At 35.9% G+C, this 15,091-nt stretch overlaps 1 protein-coding gene across 1 annotated transcript in view; it reads left to right on the top strand.

Moving 5' to 3' along the window:
• UFL1 (UFM1 specific ligase 1) overlaps window positions 1–15,091 on the top strand; it is a 68,133-nt gene that overhangs the window by 23,159 nt on the left and 29,883 nt on the right. The window contains exons 7-10 of the mRNA XM_032275218.1: window positions 2,062–2,120; window positions 4,022–4,168; window positions 5,135–5,310; window positions 6,390–6,569. Of these exons, the coding sequence (XP_032131109.1) occupies window positions 2,062–2,120; window positions 4,022–4,168; window positions 5,135–5,310; window positions 6,390–6,569 (562 nt within the window). The remainder of the gene's footprint in view (window positions 1–2,061; window positions 2,121–4,021; window positions 4,169–5,134; window positions 5,311–6,389; window positions 6,570–15,091) is intronic.

The raw sequence follows: 15,091 nt of genomic DNA, 5'->3' as shown, positions 1-15,091 counted from the left end.
AAACTATGTTATATTTCAAATTGAAATAAAAATTAAGCTAAAGTTTCATCATGCAAAAAAAAGCTAGAAATTTTGCACAACTCAATTGATTATTTATTGAACATCAACAGCAAGTTATGTACTAGAAATTTTAAGATGAAGTCCTTCAAGGAGACTTGTACATTTTTGTAAAGATGTATTTTGGTAGAAGGTAATAAAAGACAAAAAATATGAGAAGGTTGTCACAATTATAAGGTAAACAGAGGAGAGCACCTAGACCTTGTTGGTTTGGAGGTTTGCTCTGGTTTGGATGTGGTTTGTACCCACTAAAATTCTGTTGCAGTTTAATCTCCAATATGGCAGTATTTTGTTGCAGTTTGATCTCAAATGCTTGGGTCACAGGAGTGGATCTCTCGTAAATAGATTAATACCCTCCCACCAGGATAAGTGAATTCTTATTCTCACGGGAATGGATTAGTTCTCAAGAGAATATATTGTTGAGCAGAGTCTGGCTTCCTCGGCTTCTCCCCTTTGCTTCCTCCATGTGATTTCTTTGCACATGTCTGCTCCTTTTCCACTTACTGCCATGAATTGAAGCTGCTTGAAACCCTCAATAAATGTAGCTTCTCAGTCTTGAACTTTCCAGCCACCAGAATCATGAGCCAAATAAACCTTTTTTCTTTATAAATTACCCAGCCTCATGTATTTTGTTATGGCAACACTAAACTGATTAAAGCAGTGTTCCAGATAATTTAGCTGAAAATTTGGGGTAAAACAATTTAATAAAAAGCAAACTGATTCTAAGAATTTGATAAAAATAATAATTCTGTTTTCACAAATTGGAAGTAGAAAATATTTACAGTATCCTAAATAATAAACAGTGGAGGGTTGAAATGTTAGAATTACTTTTTATTATATGCATTAAAAATGAAAACTAACCTTAACTAAAGAGAATAGGCATACTACCTTAAAAGGAATAGGAAAAAATGATATAATCAGAATAAAAAATCTAAATCCTTTTCTTGTATCCTTTAAAAAAAAAAAAAAAAGATGATTATTACAAAAAAGATACACTTATAGGAATTCCCCCCCCCCCCCCAGAATGAAAACATTCATTCATACAAAGTCAAAAATGTAAAGGCTCATGGGAGCATTATCCACAGTAGCCACAAACTAGAAATAATCCACATGTCTGTCAACCAATGAGTGTATAAACCAAATGTGGTATATTCATACAATGGAATGCTATTAATCAGTAAGAAGGATGAACTACTGATGCATGCTTCATCATGGATGAATCTCAAAAACACAGAAAGGAGACCACATATTAATTCCATTTATATTAATGGCTAGAAAGGCAAATTTATAGAGGCAGGAAACAGATAGTTGTCTAGATTTAGGAGTGAAAGCAGGAATTAACTGCAGATAACTATCAAATAATTTTGTGGGTGATGAAAACATTATGAACTGGTTTATAGTGATGGTTGCCCAACTCTATAAATGTATTAAGAACATTGAATTGTACACTTATGATGGGGTAGATTTCATGTAATTTAAATTATGCCTTATTGCAATAAAACTGCTTAACAAAAGAAATGCATAGTCATTACAGAAAATACTCAAAAGCAAAAGAAAAAAAATGGATTTTAAATGGATTCCTCTCAATCAGTCACCGTAATCTAGCCTCATATTCCAAATATTTTCAGTGCACATATGGTCTCATTTTTCTTCAAAAATAGCATCATATGACATCTACTTGAATATTCCCAACTAAGGAAAGAGCCTCCAGACAGAAAAAAACAGAATGAAGAGAAACATAAAGACCAAGGCAAATATGGAAATCCGTGGTGAAAATTTAGTGGAATGAGAACATAAATTGATCCTTGATTGCAAGTACAGATTGATTTCTTTGATATTTCGGTAGCAAAATTCCAATTAAGGATTTAAGATTTGGTGTAATTTTTGACTTCATTTTTTCTTTTAAACAGTATTTTTCTTAAATTCTAATTACCTTATTTTTTTGAGTTCAAAAATCTGTAGCCCTATAATGAGTAAGAATTTCTTTTTTAACTTTCCATAAAGGCCTACAGCTGTGAATTCTTTGATTTCAAAATATGGATTTCAGGAGCAACTTCTTTACTGTGAGTTTGGTTTAAATTATATTCAGTTAATTAGTCGCTGAATAGACTATTAATGTAAAACTGTTTTTTTCCTCTTTTATTCTTAATGTAACTAAAATATTTCCTAGTTTGAAAAAGTTTCTTTGTATCAAGTTTTATATATGTACCTATCTGTTATACTCACCAAACATTTAATATTGGTTAGCCCTAGAATGAATAAAAAAGTAAGCACATATAATGAAAACATATGCTGCACACTATTATACATATGCATATAGAGATTTAAAATTGTAAGACTGAGAATAGTTTTTATTTTTCTTATGATTTTGCTACATTGTCTAATATGAAAAATTGTGTTTTACTAACAATTTGTTACAAAGACTTGATAGCAATAAAAGTATATTTTTAGCATTCCAACAACATAATATTATCTCCAAAATAATCTGTTCATTATCTATGTTGTTTGTAAAGCTCTTGGGAGGTTTTGGGGGTTTTCTTAATGCTTTGTTGAAATAATTTTTAAAAGCAATTACTTTATCTTTCAGCTCAGATTATCTGTGCAAATGTAAGAACTACAATGAAAAATGGAAAAGAAATGTCAAGTATTGAACCAAAAATTAATTTTCACTATATTTTCAGAATATGAACTTTAAAATTTTTGTTTGACAGATTTAAAATTAAGCTGACTGTTTGGAATCTATGTAATTAGTGGTTGGTGTAATTTCATTATAATGTAAAGTTCTTCAAGTAATAATTGGTATCTTCACAACTTTCGTCAGAATTTAAAATTGGTTTGTATTGTACAGTCATATTAAATTGATAATCATGTGTTATAGTCTATTGAGAAATCTGGACTTTTTTGATGCATTATAGTTTACTCAGCATTGCAATTTTAAAATTCATGCACAAACCAATTTATATTTCTGTTACAGACCAATTTTCATTAGCCTTTCTTTGTGCCAGTCATCTTTTGAATGTGGTTGCTGATTCACTTAGAAATAGCTCCCTTCTCTCTTTTCCCTTTTTCAGAGGATTTTAATTTCTGAAACAACAAACTATGTAGTTAAATGTTATGGTTTAAATAGAAATATAAATTTGTTATTAATGACAGCATTGTCCACTTGATGGTGGTGGCGGTGGTGGTAGTGATATTTAGTTAATATTTATTGAGCTTTTATTATATGCCAGATACCATTCCAAGCACTTTACTTGAATACAACAATTCTATGAGATGATATTGTTACTGTCCCCATTTCACAGATACAAAAATAGAGAAATAAGGAAAATGACTTGTCTAGTGTTTCATAGCTGGTAGGTGACAGAGTTGAGGTTTAGATTTAATCAGTCTGGCTCCATAATTGATACTCTTAACCAAGGCATTCTACTTCTCTTATAGGTAGGGTTGAAATGTCTTACTTCAGTGTAAACAGTGGAAATGTAATAACTCTTTAAAATGCTCACAATTTTATTTCACACTAATTCTAATATGGTCTAGGTGTCTTGATTTTTTTTTAATATTAAAACACTGAACTTGTTTAATACTAATAATTACATATTACCTGTTCTTCAAGTGTTTTATCATCTATTTTTAATAAATTATTAGATAATGGCATACTATGTTTTCCCCAAAATTACTCAAACTAAAAAATTGAGTCTTAATATTAACTAGTTTGAGTTACAAGTTCAATACCTTTAGCAAGTTGCCAGAATGTAAAATTTCCCTGAATTTGTGATCTGAATATTCTCATAAATGGCAGGAAATTTTTGTCTAAAATATGCTACCTTCATTTATGCTATTTAAACTTCAGATTGTTTTTTTTTTAAGGGTAAGAATAAGTAAATTATGAAATAATAAAGTATTTTACTTTTTAAGATTTATACCCTGCTCTGATTTGTTTGTATTCCTGTGGGTTTGTTTTAAGCTGTGCTTGAGGAACTTGTTAATAGCGGACGCTTACGAGGCACTGTGGTTGGTGGGAGACAGGATAAAGCTGTGTTTATCCCTGACATCTACTCCAGGACACAGAGTACTTGGGTGGATTCCTTTTTCAGGCAGAATGGCTATCTAGGTAACTTTATTTCTTTAAAATTTCTTTTTAACACTAAACTCATTCTTCAAAAGTATTATACTAATCCTAGGGTCCTCCTTTGATCTGCAGGTTATATTAAAAAAATAATAAATAAATTAAAATTTAAAAAGGGAACCCTAGAGGCTACATATACTGTCCTGTATGGTCAGAATATTATAATGGTTCCCTTTAAGTTAAAAGTAATCACACTGCAAGTTTCTGTGGGTCTTGGAACTGAGTTTAGTTCTATGGTTACTGAACATTTATAATGTAAAAAGGCTAAAGCTGTTACTAATTGCTGCCATTCTTCCAGTTACATTTATTGAGATGGCACTATAAACTTAAAGTATTTTTTAATTCATAAAAGTCATTATTATATCTTACATTTTGTGAAGCTGCCCAGTTTTTCAGATATTTCATCTTAGAAATATTTTATTGGCTATCAGATTTACAATGTGTATTTTTATTACTTACCTAAAACTTTGGAAACATTGAAATTATTCTAAATTCTGTGCCTGAAGTTCTACTGTCATTTGGATAAATTGGAATAAATTTAGTTATTAAAACAATTAGCATATGCATATATGATATATATAGGCATATATTTATATATCACTTCATTTGATCGATTTTATAAGCCAAGTCAAACTGCATAACAGAGTACTTCCTCAGTGATAAACCTATAAGTCCTTAGTATATAAACAATTTAAATGGTTGGTAAAATACTGGGTTTTGCTTATGTTTTCTTGGTTTCCTATGATGGACTTTTTAGTTTCTCCAATTATAATCATGGATTAGAACTTTATTATAACTAGCTTTCTTAAGCATGATTATTTGGGGTGGAGTTAGAGGAGTTAAGAAGATAGATATATCTAACAACTTTTATTGACTTTTTAAGTTTTTATTTTTCACTTTTGTCTTATATGTAATTGACAATCCTAATCCAACTTCGTTATGTATTTCTAGAATTTGATGCTTTGTCCAGACTTGGAATCCCAGATGCTGTAAGCTACATAAAGAAAAGATACAAAACTACACAACTCTTGTTTTTGAAAGCAGCTTGTGTTGGTCAAGGACTTGTGGATCAAGTGGAAGCATCAGTAGAAGAAGCCATCAGCTCTGGAACATGGGTTGATATTGCAGTATGTTTTATCTTTTTCTCACTTTTCTTTAAACCAGTGACAACTGATATTTTACTAATATTTAACCATTTAGAAATTAGGATACATAAAGGTGGTCTTGGCTTTGGAGGCAAATTCTAATCATTGTTATAACAAAAATAATCTTTATGCTTAAAGTCTTTCGGGTGACCTTCTACATGTGGACGGTCAACATTGAGAACTCTGTAAATCTCAAAACAAGCAAACAGTGTAACACTCCTGTTAATCCTGATACTGAATTGATCAGACTTCTCACATCTTATCCAAGCATTTACAGCTGTACTGGCATCAGGCACAGTGTAGCATTTGTTTATGCCTTATCTATTAATCTCTGCTAATGTATTAACACAAGCTGCTTTGGCACTGATAGTGTTTACTTCAGTGTTCAATGTTGACCTGCCCTTCAGCATGCCAAAAAGATAAGTGTAGGTAAAGAAAAATAAATAAGAGGCCAATCCATTATTTTCTGTTCGAGCCCAGACCCTCTTTATAAAGCAGAAAATTCTCTGTTTTGGATATGCAGGTACCAAAGATTCCAGATTTAAGTGGTTTTTTATTCATCTAACAAAACCACTTTATGTGTGCCAGGCATCATTCTATTAATACTTGTTGGGGATATGGTAGCCAGAGAAGTTTGCTGTTCTTAGGAGGGACACTTTCATTAAGTAAAGATAGTTAATGAAAACAGTAAGATAATTTCAGATAGGAGAAAGAGTTATGACAAAATACAATTTGAAGGGTATCAGGACATCCTGGTGGACTGTTGTGGCTTTGTGAGAAGAGAAACTATGTGCCTTGTAGGTTTGAGTATTGCTTTGAACAGTTGGAGATGCCTGTAAGGCATTCAAGTGGGGAAGGTAAGCAATAGGATATATGATTTCAGAGCTCAGAGTAGTAATGAAACCAGAAATTTAATTTGTGAGGTTATTGGCGTAAATATAGTTCCAAAAGCAACTGGACTTGATGAGATCACCTACAGAGAGCATATATGTATATAGCAAATGGTTTCCCTGTATTATAGTGCATTTATACTTTACTTTTTATTTTGTTTGTAATTCTAGCCTCTGCTACCCACTTCTTTATCAGTTGAAGATGCTGCCATATTGCTTCAGCAGGTGATGAGGGCATTCAGCAAACAGGCCTCAGCTGTAGTCTTTAGCGACACTGTTGTAGTCAGTGAAAAATTTATAAATGACTGTACAGAACTGTTCAATGAGATGATGCACCAGAAAGCTGAAAAGGTATGCCAGATTTCCTTTTATCTGCTAATCTTTTTTTTATTTTTAGGTTCTGGGGTACATGTGCAGATCATACAGGATTGTTGCATGGGTACATACATACATGGCAAGGTGGATTGCTGTTTCCATTCCCCCTTAACCTATATCTAGCATTTCTTCCCATGTTATCCCTCACCACCCCCTGCTGTCCCTCCCCTAGTCTACCCCCCAACAGACCCCAGTGTGTGATGCTCCCCTCCCTGTGTCCATGTGTTCTCATTGCTCAACACCTGCCTATGAGTGAGAACATGCAGGTGTTTGATTTTCTGTTCTTGTGTCAGTTTGCTGAGAATGATTTCCAGATTCATCTGTGTTCCTACAAAGGACACGAACTCATTGTTTTTATGGCTGCATCGTATTCCATGGTGTATATGTGCCACATTTTCTTTGTCCAGTCTATCATTGATGGGCATTTGGGTTTGTTCCAGGTCTTTGCTATTGTAAATAGTGCCACAGTGAACGTACATGTGCATGTGTCTTTATGATAGAATGATTTATAATCCTTTGGATATATACCCAGTAATATGATTGCTGGATCAAATGGAATTTCTATTTCTAGATCCTTGAGGAATCACCACACTGTCTTCCACAATGGTTGACCTAATTTACACTCCCACCAGCAGTGTAAAAGTGTGCCTATTTCTCCACATCCTCTCCAGCATCTGTTGTCTCCAGATTTTTTAATGATCACCATTCTAACTGGTGTGAGATGGTATCTCAATGTAGTTTTGATTTGCATTTCTCTGATGACCAGTGATGATGAGCATTTTTTCATATGTTTGTTGGCCTCCTTCTTTTGTAAAGTGTCTGTTCATATCCTTCACCCACATTTGAATGGATTTGTTTGGTATTTTCTTCAAAATCTGTTTTAGTTCTGGATCTTAGCCCTTTGTCAGAAGAGTAGATTGTGAAAAATTTTTCCCATTCTGTTGGTTGCCAGTTCACTCTAATGATTGTTTCTTTTGCTGTACAGAAGCTCTGAAGTTTAATTAAATCCCATTTGTCTATTTTGGCTTTTGTTGTCATTGCTTTTGATGTTTTAGTCATGAAGTCCTTGCCTATGCCTATATCCTGAATGGCTTCGCCTAGGTTTTCTTCTAGGGTTTTTATGGTATTAGGTCTCGTGTTTAAATATTTAATCCATCTAGAGTTAATTTTAGTGTAGGGTGTCAGGAAGGGATCCAGCTTCTGCTTTCTGCATGCACGTGGCTAGCCAGTTTTCCCAACACCATTTATTAAACAGGGAATCCTTTCCTCATTGCTGGTTTTTGTCAGGTTTATCAAAGATCAGATGGTTGTAGATGTGTGGTGTTGCTTCCAAGGCCTCTGTTCTGTTCCATTGGTCTATGTCTCTATTTTAGTACCAGTACCATGCTGTTTTGATTAATGTAGCCTATAGTTTGAAGCCAGGCAGCATGATGCCTCCGGCTTTGTTCTTTTTGCTTAGAATTCTCTTGGCTATGTGGGCTCTCTTTTGGTTCCATAGGAAGTTTAAAGTGGTTTTTTCCAGTTCTGTAAAGAGGGTCATAGGTAGCTTGATAGGGATAGCATTGAATCTGCAAATTACTTTGGGCAGTATGGCCATTTTCACAATATTAATTCTTCCTAACCATGAGCATGGAATGTTTTTCCATCTGTTCGTGTCCTCTCTTATTTCCCTAAGCAGTAGTTTGTAGTTCTTCTTGAAGAGGTGCTTTACATCCTTTGTTAGTTGTATTGCTAGCTATTTTATTGTCTTTGTAGCAATTGTGAATGGGAGTTCACTCTAAATTTGCCTCTGTTTGTCTGTTACTGGTGTATAGGAATGTTGTGTGATTTCTGCACGTTGATTTTGTATCCTGAGACTTTGCTGAAGTTGCTTATCAATTTAAGGAGATTTGGGGCTGAGACTGTGGGGTCTCAAAAGAGACAATTTGACTTTCTCCTTTCTTAATTGAATACCCTTTATTTCTTTTTCTTGCCTGATTGCCCTGGCTAGAACTTCCAATACTATATTGAATAGGAGTGATGAGAGAGGGCATCCTTGTCTAGTGCCTGATTTCAAAGGGAATGCTTTAAGTGTTTGCGTTATCAATGTGATATTGGCTGTGGGTTTGTCGTAAGTAGCTTTTATTATTTTGAGATACATTCCATCGATACCTAGTTTATTGAGGGTTTTTAGCGTAACAGGCTGTTGAATTTTTTCGAAGGCCTTCTCTGCATCTATTGAGATAATCATGGTTTTTGTGTTTGGTTCTGTTTATGTGATGGATTACGTTTATAGACTTGGGTGTGTTGAACCAGCCTTGCATCCCCAGGGTGAAGCCTACTTAATCTTGATGAATTAGCTTTTTGATATGCTGTTGCATTCAGTTTGCCAGTATTTTATTGAAGATTTTTGTGTCGATGTTCATCATGAATATTGGCCTGAAGTTTTCTTTTTGTGTTGATTCTCTGCCAGGTTTTGGTATCAGGATGATGTTGGTCTCATAAAATGAGTTAGGGAGGATTCCCTCTTTTTGTATTGTTTGGAATAGTTTCAGAAGGAATGGTACCAGCTCCTCTTTGCACGTCTGGTAGAATTTGGTTGTGAACCCATCTGGACTTGGACTTTTTTTGTTTGGTAGGCTATTCATTGCTGCCTCAGCTTCAGCCCTTGTTATTGGTCAATTCAGGGTTTCAACTTCTTCTTGCCTTAGGCTTGGGAGGGTGTAAGTGTCCAGGAATTTATCCTTTTGTTCCAGATTTACTAGTTTATGTTCATAGAGTTGTTTGTAGTAATCTCTGATGGTAGTTTGTATTTCTGTGGAATCAGGGGTGATGTCCCCTTTATTGGTTTTTATTGCATCTATTTGATTCTTTCTCTCTTTTCTTTTTTATTAATCTGGCTAGTGGTCTATTTTGTTGATCTTTTCAAAAAACCAGCTCCTGGATTTAATTCATTTTTGGATGTTTTTTTGTATCTCTGTCTCCTTCAGTTCTGCTCTGATCTTAGTTATTTCTTGTCTTCTGCTAGCTTTTGAGTTTTTTGATCTTGCTCCTGTAGCTCTTTCAATTTTGGTGGTAGGGTGTCAATTTTAGATCTTTCCTCGCTTCTCATGCAGACATTTATTGCTATAAATTTCCCTCTAGACACTGCTTTAAATGTCCCAGAGATTCTGGTATGTTGTGTCTTCATTGGTTTTGAAGAACATCTTTATTTCATGTCTCATTGGTTTTGAAGAACATCTTTATTTATGACTTCATTTCATTGTTTATCCAGTTGACATTCAGGAGCCAATTGTTCAGTTTCCATGAAGTGGTGCAGTTTTGAGTGAGTTTCTTAATTCTTAGTTCTAATTTGATTGCACTGTGGTCTGAAACAACGTTTTCCATTCTTTTGAATTTGCTGAGGAATGATTTTCTTCCAATTATGTGGTCGATTTTAGAGTAAGTGCAATGTGGTGCCAAGAAGAATATATATTCTGTGGATTTGGGGTGGAGAGTTCTGCAAATGTATATGAGATTTGCATGGTCCTGGTCTGCTTTCAAGTCCTGGATATCCTTGTTGATTTTCTTTCTCATTGATCTGTCTAATATTGACAGTGGAGTGTTAAAGTCTCCCATTATTATTGTATGGGAGTCTAAGTCTCTTTGTAGGTAATTAAGAACTTGCTTTATGTATCTGGGTGCTCCTGCATTGGGTGCATATATGTTTAGGATAGTTAGCTCTTCTTGTTGTATTGATCCTTTTACCATTATGTAATGCCCTTCTTTGTCTCTTTTTGATCTTTGTTGGTTTAAAGTCCATTTTACCAGAGACTAGGATTGCAACCCCTCCTTCTGCTTTTTTTTTTTTTTTTTTTTTTTGCCCTCCATTTGCTTGGTAGATCTTCCATCCCTTTATTTTGAGTCTATGTGTGTCTTTGCACATGAGATGGGTCTCCTGAATACAGCACACCAATGGTTCTTGACTTTTTATCCAGTTTCCCAGTGTGTGTCTTTTGATTGGGCATTTAGTCCATTTACATTTAATGTTAATATTGTTATGTGTGAATTTGATCTTGCCATTTTGTTACTGGTTGGTTGTTTTGCCCATTGGTTGGCACAGTTTCTTGACTGCGTCGTTGTTCTTTACCATTTGGTTCTTTTTTGCAGTGGCTGGTACTTCTTGTTGCCTTCTGTGTTTAGTGCTTCCTTCAGAAGCTCTTGTAAGGCAGCTCTGGTGGCGAGGAAATCTCTCAGCAATTGCTGGCCCATAAAGGATTTTATTTCTCTTTCACTTATGAAGCTTAGTTTGGCTGGATGAAATTCTGGGTTGAAAGTTTTTTTCTTTAAGGATGTTGAATATTGTCCCTCACTCTCTTCTGGCTTTTAGGGTTTCTGCCAAGATACCTGCTGTGAGTCTGATTGGCCTCCCATGGTGGGTGACCTGATCTTTCTCTTTGGCTGCACTTAGCATTTTTAATCATATGATTATGTGCCTTGGTGTTGCTCTTCTTGAGGAGTATCTTTTTGGTGTTCTCTGTATTTCTTGTATTTGAATGTTGGCCTGCCTTGCTGAGTTGGGGAAGTTCTCCTGGATAATATCCTGAAGATATTATCCAACTTGGATTCATTCTCCCCATCACCTTCAGGTACACCAGGCAAGCGTAGATTAGGTCTTTTCACATAATCCCATATTTCTTGGAGGCTTTGTTCATTTCTTTTCACTGCTTTTTCTCTTTTTTTGCCTTCTCGTTTTATTTCATTGAGTTGATCTTCAATCTCTGATATCCTTTCTTCTGCTTGATTGATTCATCTATTGAAACTTGTGTATGCTCTGTGAAGTTATTTTGCTCTGCTCTTCGGCTCCTTCAAGTTGTTTATGTTCTTCTCTAAGCTGGTTATTCTACTTAGCATTTCGACTAACCTTTTTTCAAGGTAAAAGTTTCTTTGCATTGGGTTAGAACATGTTCCGTTAGCTCAAAGAAGTTCTTACACACCTTCTAAAGCCTGCTTCTGTCAGTTCATCAAACTCGTTCTCCAGCCTGTTTTATTCCCTTGCTGGTGAGGAGTTGTGATCCCTTGGTGGGGAAGAGGTGTTCTGGTCTTTGATGGCTTCATCCTTTTTGCACTGGTTTCTTCCCATCTTCTTGGATTTATCTAGCTTTGATCTCATGGAGCTGCTTCAGGAGGCAGCCCCTTCTTTGTATGCCTGCAGAGGTGCTACTGGGCTGCCACGGATTCAGTGGAGCTGCTGCGTGTATTTCCTGCCTCTCTTGTTTACTCAGGAAGATTAGGCCTGCCTCTGCAATAGGAGCTGCCCTTCCCCCCAGCCGAGCTCAGTAGTTCCGGGTTGAGCTTGAACTGATGTGCTGGCTGCGAAACTCGCTCAAGCAAGAAGGCTTCAGTTTACTGTGGTTTGTAGGGGAGGAACCCAACTAGCTGTATCGCCTGATCCCTGCTTTCAGTTCCTATTTTGTGTGTGTGTGTGTATGTATAATTTTTTTATTGTTTTAGGTTCTGGGGTACATGTAAAGAACATGCAGTTTTGTTGCATAGGTTCATACATGGCACTGTGGTTTGCTGCCTCCAGCCACATCACCTATATCTGGCATTTCTCTCCATGTAATCCCTCCCCAACTCCTTACCCCACACTGTCCCTCCCCTCGTCGCCCTGCAGAGACCTGAGTGTGTGATGCTCCCCGCCCCGTGTCCATGTGTTCTCATTGTTCAACACCAGCCTGTGAGTCAGAACATGTGGTGCTTGATTCTCTGTTCCTGTGTCAGTTTGCTGAGAATGATGGTTTCCAGGTTCATCCATGTCCCTACAAAGGACACTAACTCATCATTTTTTATGGCTGCATAGTATTCCATGGTGTATATGTGCCACATTTTCCCTGTCCAATCTATCATCAGTGGGCATTTGGGTTGGTTCCAGGTCTTTGCTATTGTAAAAAGTGCTTCAAGGAACATACGTGTGCATGTGCCCTTATAATAGAACTATTTATAATCCTTTGGATATATACCCAGTAATGGGATTGCTGGATCAAATAGAATTTCTGTTTCTAGGTCCTTGAGGAATCGCCACACTGTCTTCCACAATGGTAGAACTAGTTTACACTCCAACCACAGTGTAAAAATGTTCCTATTTCTCCACATCCTCTCCAGCATCTGTTGTCTCCAGATTTTTTAGTGATTGCCATTCTAACTGGCATGAGATGGTATCTCAATATAATTTTGATTTGCATTTCTCTAATGACTGGTGATGATGAGCATTTTTTCATATGTTCGTTGGCCTCATAAATGTCTTCTTTTGAAAAGTGTCTGTTCGTATCCTTTGCCCACTTTTGAATCGGTTTGTTTGTTTTTTTTCTTGTAAATCTGTTTTAGTTCTTCATAGATTTTGGATATAAGTACTTTGTCAGATGTGTAGATTGCAAAAATTTTTTCCCATTTTGTTGGTTGCCGATTCACTCTAATGACTGTTTCTTTTGCTGTGCAGAAGCTCTGGAGTTTGATTAGATCCGATATGACTATTTTGGCTTTTGTTGTCAGTGCTTTTGGTGTTTTAGTCATGAAGTCCTTGCCTATGCCTATGCCTATGTCCTGAATGATTTTGCCTAGGTTTTCTTCTAAGGTTTTTATGCTGTTAGGTCTTACGTTTAAGTCTTTAATCCACCTAGAGTTATTTTTAGTGTAAGGTGTCAGGAAGGGGTCCAGTTTCGGCTTTCTGCACATGGCTAGCCAGTTTTCCCAATACCATTTATTAAACAGGGAATCATTTCCCCGTTGCTCTTTTTGTCAAGTTTGTCAAAGATCAGATGGTTGTAGACGTGTGGTGTTGCTTCTGGCACCTCTGTTCTGTTCCATTGGCCTGTACCTCTGCTTTGGTACCAGAACCATGCTGTTTTGATTACTGTAGCCTTGTAGTATTGTTTGAAGTCAAGTAGCATGATGCCTCCGGCTTTGTTCTTTTTGCTTAGAATTGACTTAGCTAAGTGGGCTCTCTCTTGCTTCCATATGAAGTTTAAGGTGGTTTTTTCCAGTTCTGTGAAGAAGGTCATTGGTAGCTTGATGCGGATAGCGTTGAATCTATAAATTACTTAGGGCAAGATGGCCATTTTCACGATATTGATTCTTCTTAACCATGAGCATGGAATGTTTCTTCATCTGTTTGTGTCCTCTCACACTTCGTTGAGTAGTGGTTTGTAGTTCTCCTTGAAGAGGTCCTTTACATCCTTTGTTAGTTGTATTCCTAGGTATTTTATTCTCTTTGTAGCAATTGTGAATGGCAGTGTGTTTTTGATGTGGCTCTCTTTAAGTCTGTTATTGGTATATAGGAATGCTTGTGATTTTTGCACATTGATTTTGTATCCTGAGACTTTGCTGAATTTGCTTATCAGTTGTAGGAGATTTTGGGCTGAGACAATAGGATCTATTAAATATACAATTATGTGTCTGCAAATAGAAACAGTTTGACTTCCTCCTTTCCTAATTGAATACACTTTATTTCTTTTCCTTGCCTGATTGCCCTGGCTAGAACTTCCGATATTATATTGAATAGGAGTGGTGAGAGAGGGCATCCTTGTCTTGTGCCAGATTTCAAAGGGAATGCTTCCAGTTTTTGCCCATTAAGTATGATATTAGCCTGTGGGTTTGTCATAAATAGCTTTTGTTATTTGGAGATATACTCCATCGATACCTAGTTTATTTAGAGTTTTTAGCATAAAGGGCTGTTGAATTTTGTCAAAGGCCTTCTCTGCATCTATTGAGATAATCATGTGGTTTTTGTCTTTGGTTCTGTTTCTGTGGTGAATTATGTTTATACATTTGTGTATGTTCAACCGGCCTTACATTCCTGAGATGAAGCCTACTTGATCTTGATGGATAAGCTTTTTGATGTGCTATTTCAATTGGTTTTCCAGTATTTTATTGAAGATTTTTGCACCTGTGTTCATCATGGATATTGGCCTGAAGTTTTGTTTTCTTGTTGAGTCTCTGTTGGGTTTTGGTATCAGGATGTCGTTGGTCTCATCAAAAGATTTGGGGAGGATGCCCTCTTTTTGTATTGTTTGAAATAGTTTCAGGAGTGGTAACAGCTCCTCTTTGTATGTCTGGTAGATTTCGGCCGTGAACGCATCTGGACCTGGGATTTTTTTTGGTTGGTAAGCTATTAATTGCTGCCTCAACATCAGCTCTTCTTATTGGTCTATTCAGGGTTTCGATTCTTCCTGCTTTAGGCTTGGAAGGGTGTAAGTGTCCAGGAATTTATCCATTTCTTCTGGGTTTACTGGTTTATGTGCATACAGTTTGTAGTAATCTCTGATGGTGGTTTGTATTTCTGTGGAATCTGTGGTGATGTCCCTTTATTGTTTTTTATTGCATCTGTTTGATTCTTGTCTCTTTTCTTTTTTATTAATCTAGCTAGTGGTCTGTCTTTTTTGTTGATCGTTTTGAAAAACCAGCTCCTGGATTGATTTTTTTTTTTTTTAAGTGTTTTTTTTGTTTGTTTGTTTTTTCCCCATTTATTTATTTTATTGCAT

Source organism: Sapajus apella, unplaced genomic scaffold, assembly GCF_009761245.1.
Source record: "Sapajus apella isolate SASKATOON/1434 unplaced genomic scaffold, GSC_monkey_1.0 scaffold6, whole genome shotgun sequence".
NCBI lineage: Eukaryota > Metazoa > Chordata > Mammalia > Primates > Cebidae > Sapajus > Sapajus apella.
Note: the sequence above shows the minus strand (reverse complement) of the source record. Positions and strands in the feature narration are given on the sequence as shown.